This window comes from Barbus barbus (genome assembly GCF_936440315.1).
Source record: "Barbus barbus genome assembly, chromosome: 15".
In the NCBI taxonomy this organism is placed as follows: domain Eukaryota; kingdom Metazoa; phylum Chordata; class Actinopteri; order Cypriniformes; family Cyprinidae; genus Barbus; species Barbus barbus.
Genome location: NC_136743.1, coordinates 20,049,919 through 20,065,072, shown reverse-complemented (window position 1 = coordinate 20,065,072; position 15,154 = coordinate 20,049,919). Strand labels below are relative to the sequence as shown.

At 39.2% G+C, this 15,154-nt stretch overlaps 1 protein-coding gene across 2 annotated transcripts; it reads left to right on the top strand.

The window, feature by feature from the left end:
* The first annotated feature begins 3,308 nt into the window (after positions 1 to 3,308).
* Positions 3,309 to 14,132, top strand: LOC306881362 (palmdelphin-like). Of its 2 annotated transcripts, XM_079435431.1 has the most exons (9): positions 3,309 to 3,457; positions 5,861 to 5,912; positions 6,032 to 6,112; positions 6,211 to 6,329; positions 7,165 to 7,279; positions 7,393 to 7,417; positions 7,501 to 7,617; positions 8,767 to 9,606; positions 13,264 to 14,132. In XM_079435431.1, the coding sequence occupies exons 2-9, from the start codon at positions 5,868 to 5,870 to the stop codon at positions 13,302 to 13,304; spliced, it is 1,383 nt and encodes a 460-aa protein (XP_079291557.1). In that variant the 5' UTR covers positions 3,309 to 3,457; positions 5,861 to 5,867; the 3' UTR covers positions 13,305 to 14,132. The 2 variants fall into 2 exon arrangements, with proteins under 2 accessions (XP_079291557.1, XP_079291556.1); XM_079435430.1 differs by lacking the exon at positions 13,264 to 14,132 and having other exon boundaries at positions 3,339 to 3,457; positions 8,767 to 12,090.
* Positions 14,133 to 15,154: the final 1,022 nt, after the last annotated feature.

The window sequence follows — 15,154 nt, the reverse complement described above, 5'->3', positions numbered from 1 at the left end:
CCAGGACGGGCGGGGCGGCCTGCCTACGCCCAGCTCAACGGCACCGCTTCTGGAAGCTGCTGCGGATGCGGTGCGGGAGCAGGGACGGACGCAGGGGCCACCCTCGGCGACAAGCAGGTTGGGGCGCTGCAGCCGGCGGACGGGTGGCGGCAGCAGCTGCCCGCCGGGGCAGGAGGTGTTGGATCACCTCAGCCTGCTCGTGAGCAGCCGAGAACTGCTGGGTCATGTTCTTGACTGCGTCGCCGAAGAGGCCAGTCTGGGACACAGGGCCCTTGAGGAACCGATACTTTGTCGGCGTCCCCATGTCGACCAGACACAGCCAGGGGTGAACGTCCTGGACCACAAGTGTGGACATCGCACAACCCAGAGACCGCGTCACCTTCGTCGCTCGTAGCGCGAGGCCCGAGGTACAAGCTCTCAGAGCTTCCGGATCGTAACCACCCCCGTGCATGTCCTCAGTGCTTTTCGCCTGAGGACCCTGCAGTAACGCCATAGCGTAAGGTGGAGGCAGCTTCCCCACAGGCCATATAAGCACCGCGGGACAGACCAGACGAGTACCTACAGGCCCGGAAGGGGAGGCACGGTTCGCCCCGCCGAGTAGAGACGGTATTAGGACACAACTGCATCGCAACCGACCGCTCCACTGGGGGGACCCCCGTATACCCCCTAGCTGCGCCACCACCGAGGGTGGTGAGGGGGAGGAGTTAACAGGGCGGTTTCTGGCAGAAAAAGGTGCCGTCCATGACCTGGTAGCTCCCCATGCACCTCCGGGAAGAGAGTCACTGGGGCAGGGCGCTGAGAACCAGCGCAAGCTACCCCGAGAAACCAGTCGTCCAACCTCGAGGGCTCGGGACACGGTGGGATCTCCACTCGAGCCCTACCCTCTCAGTGGCCCGGGAAAGCATAGCCGTGATTTCTAGATCCGACTCAGGCACTGCTACTGCCGGAGCAGCAGCAGCCGAATCTTCTTGCCCAGAAATCTCCAGCTCACCCTCCGATGCAGCAGTCGACGTCTGGTCATCGGGAGGAGCGCCAGGGTAACTGTTGGTGCTCCCCTTGTAGAGGGCCCAGCACGTTCCACTGACAGCTCAACTGGTTTTGGAGCACAAGAGGGGCGATGGTCCCTCGAGGGTTGGTTCCCTGCAGGCTTTGCCACCATGCCACCGCCTGAAATGGTCCCCGTCTGTCTGCAGCCAGAACGAGAGCCAAATCAAGGCAGAGGCAACAGAGCTCCGTCCCTTTGTCGAGGTATCAGAGCCTGGCCCGCAACTCCAAGATGATCATCTTCCCACCATGAGAAGATGCCTCATCCACGAGCGCCACCTCAGCATGCTTACTGCCCAGGCATGTGAGGCAGCGATCATGACCATCACCCGGCACCAGGTAACGACCGCATCCAGAAACGCACGGGTGACACGTTGTCTGAAGCAAGACCCAACTTGTCTTTACAAAGATGTAACGTCGAGTTTGCCAGATGCAACGTCGTCTTTAAAAAGACGCACCCGTGAATGCTCTTTTAGAGAAATCACTCTTTCAGTGTGCTGAAGCGCACAGGGGAGATGGCCGTTTGCAACACAATCAGGGGGTAGTGCAACCTGATGTGTGCAATCCACTCGACACAGGAAGAACCACCGCCGCTGACGCGCCGTACCACCAGCACAAGAATGCCTCGAAGAGCGCACTGACTTGCAGACACTGTATGTTGGTCAGAAGCAGAACGATGAACGCTCGGCTCCGAAGCGAAAAGCTGAATATGCGCTGCACCCGCTGCCTACTTATACTCACGCTGTGATTAGCGGCAGCTGGATGCAATAATCGCATGCCAATATCCATTGGCTTGTTTAGATACTCTCGTAGGGGATTGGTCTCTCTAAGCGAGATCCCAATTCGTCGGTCACCGACGTGACTCGGAGTGACCGACTGATAGGGAACAAGAGGTCTCATCTCTAGACATCAGTAAAGAATAGGCCTATAGCTTGCCACGACTGATCTGATCAGGGAATATTGTATTAGAACAAATTCACACTAATTAAATAAATATTTATTCGTCCATCAAATATTCATTCATTCAATTTTAATATTATAATGATATATTATTAGAATAATTTTACCATATTATAATTTTATTTTGAAAACCGATTCATTCATACACATCCAGTTTACAGTATAAGAGCAACATTCCCGGAGACTGCATTAGAAATATTTCAGGTTACCTAAAACAAATGAATAAATCTAGTCAGTTAAATGACAATTAACCAAATTAGCCAACATCTAGAATGAAGAGTCTCTATCTTAACCTTTACAACAAACAATGTTAACATTTGTTATCAATATGCTATGAAGCAGGCTTGCAGTCTGATGACCATTGCTGTTTTTTCCAGAGGTCTCTGTAAAAGCACTGGGTGACCTCAGCTGTCAGTAGGGCACGAGCCTGTGTATGCCCCACCTCACACACCCTAAATATCTAAAAGCATGTGTCATTTGAGCAGGAAGCAGAATGTATGACAGATGCTATTGCAGAGAGGCTTGTGTCGTTTTGTTTTACATTTGCACAATCTGTCCTGAACACAAAAGTGCATGTTCTTGATTTTTTTTTTTTTACAATTTTGTTGTATTGGCCCATTTTTATTAGTTCTAATGATTAAAAAAAAATCACTGTTAAATGATAACATCATAAAGGATAACAATTTGAGCTGGGAAGTTCATGAAAGACCTCAGCATTCTTCATTCTCTTCATTAGATGCAGCAGAAGGAATGTCCCGTCCTGCTGTGGGTCTCATTTTCTACAGCTAGTGGGAATAAACAGATGTATGCATGTAGGAATGTCTGACACTCGACAGCAGCTTGTGAGTCGCCTCACGTCAAAATTATTTGTGACACTGTTTTTCTCTACTCAGAAAGCAGCTCTGAAGTGTATAATAGCCTAATGGTGTATTGAGTGAAGCCCAGTAAAAAGTTTTCATATTAAACTAAATTAGATTAAAAGAACAGCTTGCCAGTGAAACTATCCTATTGTCTCTCACACAGGACAGATCATACTTGGATATTAGTCAAAATTAAATTTTCTCAAAATGTTTTTTTAAATATTATTATTATTATTAAATTTATTTATATATTTCTGAATTTGCTAAATAACCATTGTGTTAGACAATAATAGAAGGTGAATTCATTGAAAGTACTTTTTCAGCATTTTAGTATGGTGTGTTTTCTTCCAAGAAAATGCAATCTCCACAGATAACGAACACAAAGGCATAAATTGTCACAAGCTTGAAAGGGTGTGTGGGCTGTCGTCATTCACTGATGAGACTATAGAGACTGAATAACAGAACAAGCTCACTGGCATTTCATTGGCTCAAGGCAAGACTGTCACTCTTGGCTACAGCACCTGTGCGTGCCTTGACGGCTGAGCGTGAACTCACAAAACACTTCTGGATATCCGGTCGTCTTCAGCCACCCGGTAAGTGTGTTTTCTGTCGTTTTATTTTTCTTAGTGAAAATAAAAATACAACATAGTGTGAAGGTCAATTTACTGATCCCATAACCTGCTGAAGATTTGTCAAAAGTTTTGTAGAGTTCATTTGCACGTGAATCGATGGTCTCGGCTCATCTTCAAATGTCATAGAGGCTGCAGAAACCTGCTGTCACTTTCTGTGGATTGGGTGACATTTAGTTTGGGAAAAGTGAGGGTTTAAACTTTCATCTATTATTTTAAGAAGTCATTGAAAAGAGTTGGTGATTCAAATATTCAGTGACATTTTAAAACTAATTTAATTGCAACTCAGGCTCCATTTTCTGTTTTACACGCATAACACCATGCTCACAAAAACTTAACAAAAAGTAGTTTTTCATATATTGATGAATTGTGGATAAAATATTACATAGTTTTAGAAAGTTTAAGATGTTCAATATCTGCATTCAAATATAATAAGAGTACAATTCCTGGATGTTTGTCCAGTCAGGATATTATAATGTGAGCAGATGCCACAAGAGATTTACATCTTAACTGACTGGTGATCAGATTAGAGGAGATTAGAGAGAAACTTCCTCTAGGATAAAACTGACAGGAAAACTGACCATGTGCAGGAGAGGCCTGCAAAGCATGTAGTGTTCAACCCCAGAAAAAGCTTATCATATAAGACTTTATAAGCTAATCAGCTTGTTCAGTTTGCTTTGAATCTGTGCTGAAATTGGTGCTGTTTCTATAAAACTGTCAAATGTAGCTTAATCTGTAAGAATTCATTTCACTCTAATTACACAGTAAAACGCAGTGCAATTTGGTTAAATTTGCATGAGTTCTACTGGGTTTTAGACCTTGCCCTCACATGTCAATTTTAAAAAGAAGGTATTTATTAATAGTCTAATTTATTCTTCATTTTATTCTTTCACATTTGTTTTGCAGTTTTTTTCTCTGGCCCTTATACGCATTAATTTCAGAAAACTTTGTGGGTTTACGTGTCAAGGAGAAAAGCGACCCAATGGTTTGGTGTGCCACTGTGTCAGATTTATTAGGCAATGTACCCCTGGGTGGCTTTGTTATTTTTAGATTGTTCCTGAGTGGAATTCTAGGGTTTACCAAACTCATCCACAGATCTGTAGATGATGCTTTGATATGAATTGAAATTATCAATGAGATCAAAATAAATGATGTCTCTCCTGGAAACGTTTTTGGACAATAATTGTATATACATTTCACTTTATTACTTACAGGCAAATGCTAAGCAACTATCCTGGACAGTTTTTAGTATGTTAATGAACTGGGCAGTGAGCAGCCTTATATCTAAAGCAGATGAGCAGGGTTGTGTTGAGTCAGCACTGGATACTGTCTATGTATGAAACATGGACAGAGACAGGAAGTCTGGAGTCGGTCTCACATTTCCTGGGGGAAAAAAGCAGCCTGGGGACCCACAGACACCGGCCCTGCTGTCAATTTAACATGACAGTGTTAGTCTTCTAGACAAGTACTTGTGTTGGTTTGAAACCTAAAAAGTATCTTTAAGTAGATCAAAAGTAGATGACGTGAATTAAAATGTATTCTACAGTATATGATAGTCCATTGCAGTGTTTCCTGTACTGCTAAATCTATATCATAGCAAAAAAAAAAAAAAAAAATCCATATTTGACCCTACTGCAAAATAAAACAAAGACAGCATGTCGTTCCGTTTTGTTGTCTTTGTGGTTGCTTGGAAAAATCAACATATAAAAACATCCTTTGTAGCTTTATGTGGTCAGAAAGACTCACTTAATCACAAGTCAGCATTATGTCCATTCATGTCAATGATAATTTTAGCAACAACAGTGAACCTAGTTAAAATTATACATGCTGATAAAGAATTTTGTAGGAAGCACTGATCCATCCATTGCTTTGCTTGTAACTTTACAATATTGTTTCATATTCCTGCATTAAAGCTGATGTGACAATCACAGGAGGTCACATCTGGCCTATTGTAAGAGATATTTAACTGGAAATCGGGTGAATGAAGCATGAAGCTACTTGAAGGGGCAAGTTCTAGCCTAAGGCCTTACTATGTCTATGAAACCCGGCAGTGTCTACAAGGGGTCACCCACTCAGACACGGGCAACCAAACCCTGTCAGGCAGATTATTTATGGTGCATCGCAGAGACTGTTTTACCACTGCTGCTATTCATGGAACTGCAATGATCTTTAGAAAGCAGAAAGCAAGTGGTCATGAATAGACATTAATTCATGTAGCCAAATATCAGTGTCACTGTATGGAGTTTGACCTACATATCACTCAACAACCCTTTGAGACATTAGACAGATGTCAAAATACAGCCATACTAGTATTAGTGATGATTTTATAGAATATAAAGGATAAATGTTTCTTTTTTTATTCTCCAGAGGCAGGATGGAAGAAGCAGAACTCTTAAAGGAGCGCCTTCAAGCTATTACGGTAACCACATGGGAATGTCTACTTATTTCAAGGCTCTGGAATTTACAACAACTGTATTGCAACCGCTTACATAGCTATGCTAGTTCTATGTCTCTATATAAATGTTAATTTTTTCACAGAATAAGAAAAAAATCCAAGAAGAAATTGCCCATAAACGGCTTGAGATTGACAGAGAGAAACTAAAGCTTCAACATGTCAAGGTACCTTCTTGATGTTAGAAGTATAGTTCCCTGTTCATCAGCATTTTTCAGAATTGTTGCGGTCTGAGATTTGAAGCATCTCTATATGTCTTTCATAGAAAAGATCCACGAGAGATCTGTGGCTCATGGATGGGATGAACAGCAGTAATGCACAGGAAACACAAAAAGCTCTTGAAGATGCACAACAAACTAAGCACCTCAAGAGCACAATACATCGGTAAGATGAAAGAATAAAGTTACATTTCATTATTGTAGCATTATTTACACTATATTTAAGCCAGTGACTATGTGACCTAAACCATTTTGCTATTTAGGATTGTCAGTTAATTTATAGAGATTATCATAGCAAAGCAGGTGCACTGACAGCTCCTAAACGCAAATCATTTTCAATCTGAACATTGTGTTAAGAGTTCAGTCTTTTAAAGGTCTTTTGTATTTGACTCAAAGAACTTCAGGGCTGGTGTGATGTTTCTCAGCTAATGTCATTTGCCCTGTGGAGCCGTAATGAAATCTATCCGAGTCAAGTATGAGGCAAGAGATGTGCAATGCTTTGTAACTGCATTGCATTGTAGTAGCAATGAAGTCAGAGAAGGATGCTAAAAAAAGCTGTTCCAGTGTCCTTGAAAGGCTGCTACATGCAGGTCGCACCCTAGAACAAATATTGCTGTCGGTTTCATGCTTAGAGATTGTGTTAAATGATTCAGACTAATGACTGATTCTGACTGAACATTAGTCGTAGGAGTACATTCAAATGTCTGTTATTAAATATTTGTTTATATTGCTTTCATAACCTTTTAACAATTCAATGCTTTTTTGGTCTAGCATGTAACAAAAAGTGCAAACAAAGTAACAGACACTTTGTCAGGGATGGCACTCTTGTGTGACTTGATCTGGTAATAGAGGTCAATCTGTGTGTGTGTGTGTGTGTGTGTGTGTGTGTGTGTGTGTGTGTGTGTGTGTGTGTGTCTGTGTGTGTGTGCCAGGAGAACGCTAGAGGACTACATATTTAGAAAGTCTTTTTTTATACAATTATTGTAACAAATTCTCTGTAGGATAGAGAAAGAGATTGAAGCGTTAGAGAGAGAGGAAATGAACATCTCAACAAATGAGGGGCTGATTCTAAAGAGGCTAAAAGCCATTGAAAAGTCTCCAGAGGACATCATTAAGGTACACTGTTTTTGATGTGGTTAATTAATTAAAATGATCAAAAACTGTGCTTTTTGCTTTAATTAACTATATAGACTTTATAACAGGATGTGATTCTGTTTGAATCTCCACAGGCAGTGAATGCAGATTTCACATCAGGTAAATACTGTAAAACTCCATCCCAGCCAGCATATTGTTGTTACATTTTGCTATATTTCTTCATCTTTTCACTCTTTTTGCAGAGTCGATCTATATTCATTCAACAATTCCAAACATGCGAAAGCCCAGCACACCCCTATTAAATCAGAGGAAGAAACAAGACCTGGAAACTGAAGCAAAAACCGACCAACCCAAACCTGGTAAACTGAAAGAAGACTTGTTTTCAATATTTTTATATGTAGAACAGCAAAATAAATATTTTATACAGGCTTTTCCAAACTGGGGTTAACAAAGCCCTGGGAGTCCATGAGATACATAAAGCTAATTTAAAAAATCAATAAAATTATAAAAATCAGTAATGGATCAATTAAATGATAAAAATGAAAAAGTATATAATTTGTAAAAAAGTAAAAAAAAAAAAAAAAAAAACGAAAAAGGAATCTTACTAAACAAAGACTGATGTCATGTGTCCATTAACCAAAAGCATATAATCTTGAGCATGCAAATGTAGTGTTAAATTTAAAAAAAAATTGGTTGTTATAAGTAAATATTTTAGATCAAAGTGGTTTGGATGACAAAAAAGCTACATTATGTAATTTAATTACAATATATATATATATATATATATATATATATATATATATAATTTTAATCAGTTACCGTTACTGAGAAAAACATTTGTAATTACAGTTATTTATGAAAGTGTTAACAATTACAAAGGAGGTTACATCTGATTTTTTTACACACACACACACACACACACACACACACACCCACACCCACATACAGATTTAATTGATTTCTTTCCCAAATTGCATTGACTGCTCTAAAATATAAGACAGCAATTTTTCAGGAGTTTAGGACACAGAACAGGACACATGCTTATTCTACTGTTTTATTTCCTATTTGTTTATGCTTTATTTTCTAAGATTAACCGTTCTTTTTCCCCCAAGGCATTGTTAGATGCTAGTGTTTCCTGTCATAACTATGCAAAGATTTGATTTCAAAAACAGCATCATAGCTCAAAGTAAAAAGCTCTCTAGTCTGATTTTGTGGTGGCTGTGCTTTAAAATTAAATTATTATAATCTCTATTCAAGTGATGAAGGATTTTGAAAGTCTGACAGTAATTAGTGTTGAGTCCTACTGTAAGGTGCTTTAAATGTTTGAAAATGATTAACAGTTGAAAACATTAGAAATATAAAAATATAAAAATATTCAAAATGTAATCTGGTTACACTGCTAATTACATTTTTAATAGGGTAACTTGTAATCTGTAACCTATTACATTTCCAAAGTGACCTTCCCAACACTGCAAATATATTACAAACATTTCATTTGACTCTTACAGCTTTGTTCGCCATGGAAATTAACGTTCAGAAGGACTTGCGCACAGGTGAAAGCCAAGTCCTCTCCACCTCCACCATTTCTCCCCAAGAGCTCCAGCAGAAAGGCATCAAAGTCTACGACGATGGCCGGAAGTCCGTCTACGCCCTGCGTACGGAAGGCCACCAGCCTGGTGCGAAAGGAGTGGATGAACTCAGTCCCGTTGAGGTCAAGGAGCTACTGAGACAGGCGTCTGAGAAAAAGAAGAGGTCCAATAAGGTTCAGGTTCCCTACAAGCTCTCCCATGAGGCTAGTAAAATCAGAGAGAGCCACGAATCCAACGGATACCAGGATCCATATAGCGTCGACTTATCGGCATGGCCTGAGCTTGTGTACAATGATGGTGTGTGCTATCCAGAGAACGTGGGTCATGGACTTCCTCTCCTGCCAATGCCTAATTACAATGACAGACCAGACGAATACAACCACAACAAAGGGGAAAGACACATGCATGGACAGTATTGCAACCAAAGAGAGAACCACCGGGGAATGCAACTTTTGGATTGTGACATCAGGAACCACAGCCCGTGTTCAGCCTACTCTGAGAACTCCAAACTCAGCGTCCTGAACGTCATGCCATTGGACGAGCCCGTCACCATGATCTTCATGGGATACCAAAATGCCGAAGATGACAGCCAGAGCTGTGAGGGCTCAGTTCGGGCAGAGCTGGTGATAATTGGAGAAGGTGAAGATGAAGCGAGCAAGAGCTTCAAACCCCAACAAAACTCCAATGCCAACAATGCCTTTATCTGCTCTGCGGGACGGAAGGGCAAAAGAGACGGCATGGAGGACCCATCCGCTACAGGTACCCCAAAGATTAAAAAGGTCAAAAGGAGACACAAGCCCTGCTGTGTGTTGATGTAGTTTCACTAACACTCTATCAGCTCTTCTATGATGCAGCTTCTCACCAGACTGGCTTCTCTCGCTCTGCATACTGGACACTGCTGTCTTACATTGTGGTTTTCAGTTTCTCAGTGTCTTAAAAAACTGCTTTCTTTCGTTCATGTTGGCATTTGCTTATGTTGTCTGACAATGTGTGTAGAAACACATTGTTGTATATGTGTAGCTTTAGAGCAGGGATCTTCAACTGGCGGTACTGCAATTATAATTTAATCTCAAATCGATTTTTGTTGGGGAAAAAACGGTATTATGTTAACTAAAAAACACTGCTGAAGTTCATCTAAATACACTACTGTTCAAATGTTTACATTTACATTTAGTCATTTGGCAGACGCTTTTATCCAAAGCGACTTACAATTGGGGAATACAAAAAGCGATTCATCTTGAAGAGGCAATTAGACAGAGGAAGTGCTCGTAACACCAAGTCTCAGTCATTGTTCAAATAAGTACAAGCTAGTAAGGGAGGGAGAGAAGGATAGAGGGAAAGATTAAGATTTTTTTATTTTTGAGTTTAGGATGAAGTCAAGTACTGACGAAAGAGATGTGTTTTCAGATGTTTCTTGAAGATTGACAGGGATCCAGCATTCCGGATAGGGGTGGGAAGATTATTCCACCAGCCAGGAATGGTGAACGAGAATGTTCTGGAGAGTGATTTTGAGCCTCTCTGTGATCGTACCACAAGGCGTCGCTCACTAGCAGATCTCAGACTTCTGGAGGGGATGTAGGTTCGTAATAGTGAGTGGAAGTAGGAGAGTGCTGAGCCTGTGGTCGTTCTGTGGTCAAGCATCAGTGTCTTGAACTTGATGTGAGCTGCCACTGGTAGCCAATGCAAGGAGATGAAGAGAGGTGTAACATGTGCTCTTTTGGGCTCGTTGAAGATCAGTTGTGCCGCTGCATTCTGAATCATTTGTAGAGGTTTGATTGTGTTTGCTGGCAGACCAGCCAGAAGAGCATTGCAGTAGTCCAGTCTAGAAACAACAAGGGCCTGGACAAGAAGTTGCGCAGCATGCTCTGTCAGAAAGGGCTTGATCTTTCTGATGTTGTGTAGTGCAAACCTGCAGGATCGAGCAGTCTTTGCAATGTGCTCTTTGAAGGTCAGCATGGTCATCAAAGATCACACCAAGATTTCTGACCGAAGTTGATGGAGTAATCATTGATGATCCTAACTGAATTGTGAAATCATGCTGTAGAGTCAGAGTGGCAGGGAAGACAAGAAGCTCCGTCTTTGCCAGATTGAGCTGTAGGTGATGTTCTTTCATCCATGCCGAGATGTCCGCCAGGCAGCCTGAGATCCGTGCAGCTACCGTTGGGTCATCTGGTTGAAAAGAGAGATAGAGCTGTGTGTCATCGGCGTAGCTGTGATGTTTGGGGTCGCTAAGAGATTTTTTTATTTTCTTGCTCACCAAGGCTGCATTTATTTGATCAAACCCCCAGTAAAAACTTTAATATTGTAAAATATCTTTACAATTTAAAATAACTATTTTCTGTTTTAATATATTTTAGAATATTATTTATTTCTGTGATGGCAAAGCTGAATTCTCAGCAGCCATTACTCCAGTCACATGATCATTCAGAAATTATTCTAATACACCAATATGGTGCTAAAGAAACATTTCCCATCAGTTTTAAAGATGGTTGTGCTGCTTAAGATTTTGTGTAAATACTGATCTTATTCAGAAATATTTGGTGAATGTGAAGTTAAAAACAGCATTTATTCGAAATTGAAATCTTTTGTAACCAAAAGATCTTGCTGCTGATTAAAGACTGTCATTTTTGATCAAGTGAATGCATGCTTGTGGAAAAACAAATTTGAACAAAGAAAATCTTTGACTCCAGACTTTTGAGCAGTGGTGTATGCTATTGTACCTCCCATATTAAGATAAAAATTATTGTACACAAGTGTGATCAGTACTGATTTTTAATGAATGTGCAATGTAATTATCATGCAAATACATTCTGCAGGGCGCATATACATGTTATTAATGGCCAGGCTTAGAATGCATCTATTAAATCTGACTAAATGTGTCTATATCCACCAAGGGATCCTTGAAAAAGGTTGAAGATCCCTGATTTAGAGCTGTACCTCCCTCTAGTGGTGAAAGGACGGGAATTCAGATCTCTTTCAAAATAATTCATGCAATATGCAACCACTCTCCTTTATTTGCACCTGCCAAACTTTCTATGCTATCTCTTTTGACATTTTGGTATACTGTGCTTTTACCACTTGCAATAATTAGCATGACCGCATGCAATCTGCTGTGACATGTACAGCCATGCTTGCTGTCATAGATTATGCTTCTTTGATCAAGCATTTTCTTTTGCTTTGACTTTGTGTATATGAGTGTTTTGTGAAAAGTGTGACAGATGAACTTTTTAATAAAACTGATTGAATGAGTCTTGATTTTTTTTTCTGAAGAGTTGTTTAAAGGGATAGTTCACCCAAAAATATTTATTAATAGGTGTTATTTTAGTATTATTTATTCTAAATAGCCTACTATTATAGCATTTATTAATATCATGGATTTAGATCATTTCATTTTCCCCATTGAAATTAAGCTTTTAGTCATTAAAACGTGATTCTGACTTTTTTTAAATATTTATATTGTTTCAATTTTAGCATAGTATTAATACATTTAATACTTATTTCAATTTCAATTTTAGCATATAGTATTTCAGCTTATTCATCTTATATTTTTTCAGTTGCAAAGGCAATTGTGAGTTTAAGTTTTTCATCTAATATTTCATTTCAACTTTATTTCAATTAACAAAGTCAATTTTAAAGTTTAGCTAACAATATAATGTTTTTATTTCCATGGAACACAAAAGGAGCTTGACAGCCATTGTCATTATAATTGTTATATTGTAAGAGCTGCATGAAGGTGTTTTGAAAAGTTCTTTTGTGTTCCACAGGAAATGTAACAGCACACGGATTTTGAAAGTCATGAGCAAATGACAGAACATTCATTTTTGAGTCATCTGTTCCTTTAATGCTGAAAAACAGACCGTCGCCACCCACACAAATGTTGCATGAAAAGATAAACGACTCACTTTTGATACCACACTAATTTAGAAATTATGATAATATTTTGCTGCTATAAACTCAATATGAATGATGTCATATAACTGTATCTAAAGATGACCCCCTCTCTCTCATCTCTTCATTGTAGAATGCACAATCCAGTCCTGTCAATCTTCTTCAGAAACACACACACACTCTAGTGTTGGGCAGATAATTTGCTGCGCATGTCTTCCAACCTTAAGAGGCTTTTAAGAAGGCTGGGTCGTGTGCTGAAACACTCTTATATAATCAATCTTAGGGATTATATAAATGGGGATAGCTTGTTTCTGAGGACAAATGTCTTTATAGCTGGAGTTTATTAAGATTACCCTCTTAAACTGCACAAAAAGATTAATCATTGAGACGGTGGAACGTTTCTGAGAGCTATCAGTGAAAAGCTGGTGCAGGATTCGGTCATGTCCATGCTGTCCATTAACTTGTGTTTGGTTGGGAGGATAGAACTGAGCAGCTAAATCGATGTCTTTTCTCTCATATTCCCTACAGCATTACAGATACAGATGGAGAAACTGGGCCAAACTGCGTAACATGCACATTTTGTGTAACACAATTGTCCAGAGCGGCCAGTGAGACAAGAAACGTGAACCAGCATCTCAGCGGAGTCTTCTGAATGCGAAATGAGGATGTGTTATTAACACTTTTTGAGAAAATATTTCAATTCTAACTCTTCACAACTTTAATTTATTCCTATACATAATTTAAGTACAATTTTATTGACAATAGTGCTGGAAAGAAATACAACACACATATCTGACGCTGACTAATGTTTGAAATGACTGCCAATAAACTCAGCTATGCTGCTCCTTATGGAGGTTGCATTTGTCAGCTATACATTCATCTCATTTAAGAAAATTAACCATTGTGAGGCATAAATTACTGTAATTTCTTTCATACTCTGCAATGTAATGGTTAGTTTTCCTAAATGAGATGGCCTGAATGACGTATTCAACTGACAAATGTGACCTCTGGAGGCCGCAGCTTTTGAATTGAATTGAAAGCTGTACATGAGAGCTATAAGGCTGAACCTCCAAAAAAGGAAAATATTGCTGTTATATGTCAAAATACTGTATGAGGCATCCTTTCAGAAGTGTTCTCCTTGTAGAGGAACACGCACAATGACAATCAATCCTCACGATGTGTGTGTATGTGGCTGACAGCTGTTGCAGACACCTCTATTATCTGTGCTAAAGAATGAATCGTCTGTCTTTTGATTTTCAATGTTTTTTTTAATCAGATATTCATGTCAAGGTCATCTTTGTGAGTCCTTATTTGATAATGTTATTACTATTAAATAAAATAAGTGATGCCTTTATTAAAACAACTAACACATATTAAAGAGATATTTCACTCAATATAAAAATTATAATTTTTCAGCTTCATTTTTTAACTCATATGACATTCTCTCTTCTGTAAAGTCTAAGCAAAAAATTATAATTTTCTAATTTGTTATTTTTATTAGATTTTATTTTTGTTAGTTTATAAATATTTGCCATTTCTGATTTTAATTAGATATTTATAAACTATTCTTTGTTGTACAATGAAAGTAGATTGGGACAAGGCCCTAGTTAAAAATAAATATACTACAGATACACATCAGATCACATTAAAACACATTTTAGACTTCATATTAAGAAATGTGCATTGTGCAAAGTTGAATTATAATTTTTATATCAGAAAGTCTCAAGCGATATTTCAGTAAATATATTAATAGATTTTAGCTATACTTCACATGAAATAAATGTATTTTAAATATATAACTTTTTTTACAGGTCATAGTTACCATTTATTCTCATTATATGGAAAAGAGCAGCTTGGACAATCTGTTAAATATACTTTTGAATTTCACAGACAAATGTTTTTTAGTTTTTTTAACAACATAAGAGTGAGTAAATAATGACAGAATCTACCTATCTACTTTTTGGGTGAACTGTCCCTTTTTACAACAACAGAAATATTGGACTTTTTTAGATGAATAAGCGTATTTGGTCACAACAAAACTGACGGTAGACCGGTGGAAAAAAAAAATAATAATAAAATAAATCAGATTAAAGCTGATCCTTTAATACACGGAGCTTCATTTGATTCTGTGCACTGGAGACTTACAGCAAACTGTCTGATAACAGACGTCTGGTGTGAGCTTTTATTTCAGAGCAGTGAGGATTGTGTGCAAATATATTTTTAGGTATATTCTCATTTCCCTATGTGCCTGTGTGAGAGCTGAAGTTTATCATGTCTATCAGTGGAGTAACTGTGCTGCCATTGGTCGATTCCCACGCATTCAATCAGAGCTGTGGCTTGTGTCACACACATTCACACACACTAACACACATACATGGACTCAGAGGAAGAAACGAGACCTTCACTGTTGAACCAGCCG

Excerpts from the sequence above, each read along its gene's own strand:
- LOC306881362 (XM_079435430.1), top strand. The coding sequence starts at position 5,868 with ATGGAAGAAGCAGAACTCTTAAAGGAGCGCCTTCAAGCTATTACG. Across the intron at positions 5,913-6,031 it reads AGCGCCTTCAAGCTATTACG|AATAAGAAAAAAATCCAAGA; the intron begins GTAACCACATGG and ends ATTTTTTCACAG. Across the intron at positions 7,280-7,392 it reads CTCCAGAGGACATCATTAAG|GCAGTGAATGCAGATTTCAC; the intron begins GTACACTGTTTT and ends GAATCTCCACAG.